A 7,642-nucleotide genomic window follows, 5' to 3' on the forward strand; every position below is an offset into this window, starting at 1 on the left:
TTGCTATAAAATTGTAGAACATTTAAAGATGGCGCGCTACTAAGTAGTTTAGAACACTTGTCTTGGTGAATAATACATTTATTTTTACAATTCATTACAATTAGTTTACATGTGATTATAAAGGTATTATATCGTGATTATCTTGTGGAAGAAGCCACACATTTTTTAAATTTTAAACTATTAGTTATTTACTCACGCGAATTATTACGAATTATGATTGTAGTTTTATTAAACTGAATGAGAGCACATACATAAACGTATAATCATTCTAATAAAGGTCATACTACCGATTAGCAAAAAACAATTTGTTATAGGTTTCATTATTGTGTCCCCCAAAAATCTAACCCTAAGGTTGGTTTTGTGAGAAATTCATAATCTAGTATCGCAGGTCCTCGGCTATAATTATGTATTTTAACCTTTCACTTTTAATACTTCTATATTAATCTATTTATGATAAACAGTACTTTATTTTAAACAACGAGAGGAACAAATCCTCTGTTTATGGCAATGAGATAATTACTTTTGACTGCGCCGAAAATATATTCGCAATCACGTAATGTATACGTTATAAACGTTATTTTGACCGATTACGAAAGTACGAAAGTTTCCACGGTCGTTTTAAAGTTATATGTTATTGAAAATATAAAATGGCAAATGAATAGGTACAAGTAAAAATGTAAAATAGCTGATGTTTTAACGTGTATTCTATACAAAACATAATATTATACACGTGCTTATAGTTACGCCGTATTGGGCGAAAATAGTTCGGGAAAGTCAGTATTGCTGAGGTGTCTGTCGGGCATTTTGGAACAAGACGCTGGTGACGTGATAATGACGGACGACGTTCCAGTGACCTCCGGTGGCAGTGGCATGACAGGTGGTCCTGGGGGCAGTGGTGTCGGTTCGGAGCAGACAGTCACGAGGCGACATCCCAAGATCGGATTTGCCCCACAGGTACGCATTATTGGGGATTTGCCGATGGCCGTTAACATTGCAGTTGTGTAATTTATTTTTCACATCGTCTATAATTATTGTTTCTATCTAATGGCCGCAGAATTTCGATGTGCCTGGACCGATGCGAATATATCACCTACTGTACTTCATCGGTGCCGTCAATGGACTAATCGTTGCCCAACTCGTAGACAGGTACAAGAGCATAGTACCGATGACCGGGCTGCCTGTGAACACGAACTTCTTGGTCAACCAACTAAGGTCCGTATTAAATGACAAAAAGCATATTGTATAGACAGTGCATAGTTGCGTATAGTTGTTATATGTACATATTATGTACCTAATGTATTTGAATGTTTCATATACCTAATTCAATATTATAGACAAATATTATATTTGAAAATTGTATGATTTTAAGGTAACATGTGGGCTATGAGTACGACTAGTCCTATATAGGATTACCTATATTATATAGGAAGATTCATCAAGTATGCGCTCATACCTTTTTTCTCATTTATTTCGCAACTATTCAAAATCTGATTTTAAATTTTTAAATATACCATATTTTCAAATTCTTGCAACTGTGTAGTACTACTAAAGGAGTGTCCTGTGAAACTTCTGACGTATAAAAATCAAAATTCAAACGAGTAGTTTTAAGTTATTTAACTTTATGTTCTAAGGATAATAATAGGTCCATGATATAATGGGTCTGGAAGATGTGAATATATGATTTGAACATTTTAGTAATTATCCAAATTAATATTAATCTATCAACGTTTATAATATTTTGTAAAAAGAGGTCTAGATATAAATACGAGATTCAATATTACATATATTTTATATTTTTGTTAAAATCATTGTTAAGGACTGTTATCCTTATAGTATACATATTTTAATAACTGAGAAACTACTAGTTTGAATTTTGAGTTAGGTACATGTATATCATAATTTTCAAATGAATTATCTAGTAATTATTTACAGTAAAAAAAGGAGCGTTTACATTTTGAAAACAGAAATTTGTATTTCCACAAAACACTTCTATATAAGTATAAAAAATCTCAAGAATTTGAAAATACGGTCTTGAAATATACTTAAAAATTGCATTAACAAAGTTAAAAATAGACGTGAGCATGCTTGGTGAATCACCCTGTATAATATGAACCCCTGCATTCTTGATTGTTTTTTTTTCATTTAACACTCATTTTAAAATAAAATATCCAAATATCATCGTATAACGGTATCAATATGATAATATATTTATATACATTGCCATTTTATACTACAATAACTTAAAATAACAGTAACAAACTTTAATACCTGTAAAAAAAACACTTCGATAACATAACAATATTACAATATTTATTTTAATATTTATGTAGATATATTGTATAATTCGTATATATATATTTTAATCAATTATGATAAAATATAAGCATATATCCTGTCTACAATGGCATTTTTTCAAATTTTGTTTATTTTTATAAATAAAGTATAAACTATTATTGTATTGCTCTTGCATGCATACAAAAATGCATGTATTTATTTTTAATACCTAATTTTTTTTTTATGATGGATGATCTCGCATATTCTTATACTATATACAATAAGAGTAAATAGGTAGGTAGGTACTATAGTATACGTGCTATCAAATTAGTAATTACAACTTAACTAATTACAAATATAAAATATAAATTATAAATCTTAATTGGTGTGAGTAAATAATTATGATAAATTATAATGTAGTCTACATAACTGTATGTACAAAAACACACTTTTACCATTTGCCAATATTCTGTGGTGTGTATAGTGTATACAGGCAATTACTTAAAAATATAATTTTTATTTTAATAAATTTACATATAGATATGAACTGTTGATCATGTCTGTCTAAAACCTAATAGAATTTTTCTCTATAATTATTTAACAACCATTTGCTAGGTGGATAGAACGGTACCTACTATAAATTATAATTATTAATTTATTAGTTTTATCGTATGTTATATAACTAATATAATATTATGTTCTCAAGATTAAGCCAGAAGAAAGTTTTATCTCTGGTGTTAGCAATTCTACACGATCCCGAAGTTGTTATTTTAGACGACATCACTACTGGCATGGACACCGTAACGTTAAAAAAGTAGGTTAACCTTTTTTATTGTGCTATGCATTGTTGTTACATGTTTAAAGAAGCGTTTATTATTATTCATTATGTATACTTGAAAGGATTATGAATATTGCTTAAATCTTATCTATATGACTATATCTAATATCTATGTAGATTGTTCTTTAATACATAAATCATCATGATGGTGTCCCATAAGACGAGCAATGTCTCCTTTGCAATTATCAATATGGTGTTAACTGGATTATATATATATATATGTATTAATTATTAGGTACATTAACCTGTTAATTATGAACTCTGTATAAAGCGATTACCTCTACGAACACGATATGTTCTTTAATTACATCAGTATTATGTCATTATTTAAATTATTATAAAGAAGAAAATAGCCTTATCGACGCTGCAACATAATAATATATAAGCCATATATTATGCTATAATGTTGAACCCTTTTTTTCTTTCCGTTTCGATACCGATCCGTACTTCAGTAGTTCAGTATGACAGTATTATTTGTAATTTGTACCTATGCCTAATATTAATTATACTATAAGTTTTTTCAGGGGCGGATCCTGAGTTAGTAAACTGTTGGTCAGGACATTTCAAGGGGCCACTTATCAAATCCAGATTAGAAATCTATACTTGTGTTGTACTAGGTATATAATACAAAAAAAATTAATTTATACTGTATGTGTATTTATTCGAGGGTCCAAGTGTCCAATTACCCAAGATCTGAAAAGAGGCCAATTTGATCAGCAAATATTAACTGTGGTTAAGTTTACCTCCTGCCCCCCCCCCCCCTAGATCCACCCCTGAGTTCTTTTTAATCGTGCTATATGGTGGTTTTACTCATTTTTACATAATTATCATAATATCATCAAATGATGAATTAATATTCATATTAATACGTTTGTTGTACCGCGGGCACAACTTGAGCATATAATATTAATATAAATATTATGTTAACTATTCTCTACATTATATATTTAACACAACGTACATATAGCATTAACATAACACATTTCCTAATTACTAGTAAATCTAAGAGGTCAGCAGTCAGTACTATATAACGTACGTAATAATTAATAAAATTATAGATCTTTCCTGTTAACTCGAAAAATTCTATTATTAAATAATATATACTTAAATACTTTACGGTTGTTTAAACGATTACGTGATATTCCTTCAAACTAACAGGTTGTGTACATTATTGGGTTAACTTATTACATTCTCGTAGAAATATTATCAGGTCGTACGGTAGCAGGATACTGGTTTGGATCATACGTAGGTATATTATGTGTTATAATCTTGCCTTAAGGTAATATTCGCACCGCACGGATTTAGCTATCGAACATTATTAGTCCAAGGTCCTATAGAGGCGCAGAACATAATAATACCTGAGTCATTTCTATGGGAGGGGAAGCCAGACATTTTGTTGAAGATTTGTTTACAGACATTTTATTTTGAAAATCGACTTAAAAAAAATTTGTTGACACTATAGCTGTCCTTTAAGATGCAAATAATCTGCGAGTGATAATTTATTAGTCATAACAACAACATTCAGTATACGTGCAGAATATTATACAAATAAATACGATAGTGTTTTTAGCCGACCGCGATCGACCATATTTTAGCCACCCACTCTTGCGATCCTGTAATATAAAGGTAGTCCGTATAGACGTGGAGTCTGTGAGACTGTGAATTAAAAAAAGTAAGCAACGAACTATATCCGAGTACCAATACATTTTTTTTTCGATTGCGAAACAAATAAAACGGAAATTATGTTTAAATAATATTTAGGTACTCATCTATGCTATAAAATATAATATTTATATGTTCTCCGCATATGTATGGTCTCCAGACTTGGTCATATTATTGTCCTTCGAGTTTCATTATGTAAATATTATATGTTCATATTTTTTACGTGTTTTAGTATTTGGACACTTTTAACATATATTAACGTAGCCAGAGAATGTACAATAATCGTATCGGCTTCCAATAATTTTTTCTTTATGGAAACGGCAGTTACGCACGTAATGACTAATGTTCTTGTTATTTTTCTCCATAATATGGCATTATTACAACTAACAAAGCTTTAACTAAAACCAGATTGGAATATTGATGAATGGAAAAATTATAAGAGAAGACACTACGAAAAATCTTATGGAAAAATTTAAAACGTCTTGCATAGAAGATTTGTTCGCAGAAATAATATTTGCCAAAGATAAACTGCACAGAAATACCGTAATACATACAATTATTATTATTTAAGTGTCTATTTCATGTACACCATAATTAACCATAGCCATATATGTTTATTTTTAAGTTGGCAAAAAGAATCAGGAGATTATCGATCTTTAATGATCGTATTTCGCACCAATATACGTCATTACTAAGTTCCACGTTCAATACGGTAAGTATTAAAATGTTTACATTAAGTATTAAAATCAGAAAAAAATCAATATAATAATTATGCCTAGAATCTAGACAGTATTATAGATAATGGTAACTATGTAATATATAGGTTATGTATATTTTTTATGGCAATAGACCGTGAAGCTAAAATACTGTATTCCTTGAAAATCAATGTGTGTCTCTGAATGACAAATGTGTGTCAAATATTAATGTGTAAGGTATGTGGTATATAAAAGAAGGTGTATATTTTGGGTGTTACAACCCCCAGAGGTTTTTTTTTGCTTTAGAAATCTGACAAACCCAAAGGTATACCTAACAATAAAATTATCATGTGTGTCGCCTGAAATCAGATGTATTTATTAGGCACTGGACAGTACCTATAGTATAGTATTATAGTATTATTATGTCAATGAATTGATGTATTAATATTTTATATGTTTTTGTTTGTATTTTTATTTAGTTTATTGGCGTAATAAACTTACAAGCATAAAAATAAAAATAATTAAGTACCTATTTCACAATTTTTATCGGCATAATAGAGAGATGGCCATGGTTATCGACTAATAGGCGGAAATCCATTAAAATGTCAAGGGGCTAACATTATTAACATCAATATCAGCAAGGGGCTTGACAGACTTTTGGGAGAGGGGGGCTAAGCCCTCTCAACCCCCCCAATTTCCGCCAATGGGTATTGTGTGTTTTATATAAGAATAACCATCAGGACCGGCTCAAGCGATAATAGTGAACAAGGCAAAATCAAATTTTGCCGCCCCTAACAATATAATATTATCAGTATTTTGAAAATGTCACCCTCTTATTAAAGTGCAGCTTAAGTGCCGCCCTAGGCGTGGGCCTATATCACCTACCCCCTAAGTTGGGCCTGATAACCATTATAGGTATTATGATAAAATAATTTCGTTAGCGGGCGAACGTAGAACATGCTTTATTATGAATTTTTATGTCTACAAATTTAATGACAACTATTTTAACAAATAGGTGTTGAACTATTTTGTTGAAATAATTAATACACCATTTTGTTTGTTGATTTTAGGAACTCGGTGAACCCAAAAAACGAAAAAGCGAACTACAGGCACTAATACTAAAAAACATTTGGACTTTGATCAGAATGTATTCGTAAGCGTCCTTTTACGATTTTAACTTAATAAAATATTAGTACCTATTAAATAAGTTAACACCTATTTACCTATATACTTACATTTATAAATGCGATGTCATTGCAATAATGCAATTATATATCTACGCCGATCATAATCAGTAATCACCATGTTAAATGTTTGTAAGAAAATAATCTTGATTTTGTGCCACGCATACAAATACTGGGTGATCCATTTAACGTAAGATTTTTCGTTAAGTATTTCAGAAAACATTAACCTTTTTTTTTACTTTTTTATCTTCGTACTTGGAGAGAGTATTTAGATCTATCAAAATAAAATTTTGGAAAATCAGATTATTAGTTATAACTATTATAGGTATTTAAAAACCCTGTACCACTCCACTCTGCTCAAAAAAACTTTAAATACTTATCAAGTTATAGGTTAGAACTCATAAAACACTTGACCAAAATTTGATTTTTGTATATCAAAGTACTAAAATAAGTTTCTAATTTGAATTAAGAAGTAAAAAAATGTAAAAAAAAATTAAAAGTAATAACGATGATTACCCGGTATTATATGTATATGTATATACATATAATATACTACAACTGCCTCCAGCTACACGTTATTGAGGCTTTGAGTATCCATCATGGCGGTTTAATGTTCACGTTTGGTATGCGTCATAAAATCGACTATAGGTAATTCAGTTAAATTTAAGTATAGGTATCCACAATTTGTAATTGAGTGTTGTAAGCAGGATCTCATAAACGGCTAATCGCAATGTAATATGTACTACACCAATTGCATTGCCCGTTTTCATAAATCATTTTTAGTATTACAATAATACTAAACATCAAAGTTCGAAGGTACCTAATAAGTAATAACTAATAAGATATTTATATGTATATATACAGTTACCAATATCGAGGTTTTTGGCAATCAGGGGCGGCTCCAGGGGGGTTGGGGTGGATAGAGCCCCCCCCCCAGCAGTATTTTTAAACAATTTTATACTGTTAAAAACAAAATTACAAAAATAATG

The 7,642-nt window shown here is 30.1% G+C and overlaps 2 protein-coding genes across 2 annotated transcripts; both read left to right on the plus strand.

The window, feature by feature from the left end:
• The first annotated feature begins 346 nt into the window (after window positions 1-346).
• LOC115034300 (nod factor export ATP-binding protein I-like) lies at window positions 347-3,552 on the plus strand. Its single transcript, XM_029490752.1, has 3 exons — window positions 347-954; window positions 1,055-1,212; window positions 2,981-3,552. The coding sequence occupies exons 1-3, from the start codon at window positions 832-834 to the stop codon at window positions 3,090-3,092; spliced, it is 393 nt and encodes a 130-aa protein (XP_029346612.1). The 5' UTR covers window positions 347-831; the 3' UTR covers window positions 3,093-3,552.
• Window positions 3,553-5,004: 1,452 nt separating this feature from the next.
• LOC115034338 lies at window positions 5,005-6,996 on the plus strand. The gene is made up of 4 exons (XM_029491006.1): window positions 5,005-5,106; window positions 5,183-5,317; window positions 5,400-5,486; window positions 6,540-6,996. Exons 1-4 carry the CDS (start codon window positions 5,086-5,088, stop codon window positions 6,624-6,626), a joined length of 330 nt encoding a protein of 109 aa, XP_029346866.1. The 5' UTR covers window positions 5,005-5,085; the 3' UTR covers window positions 6,627-6,996.
• Window positions 6,997-7,642: the final 646 nt, after the last annotated feature.

Source organism: Acyrthosiphon pisum, chromosome A2, assembly GCF_005508785.2.
Source record: "Acyrthosiphon pisum isolate AL4f chromosome A2, pea_aphid_22Mar2018_4r6ur, whole genome shotgun sequence".
Lineage (NCBI taxonomy): Eukaryota > Metazoa > Arthropoda > Insecta > Hemiptera > Aphididae > Acyrthosiphon > Acyrthosiphon pisum.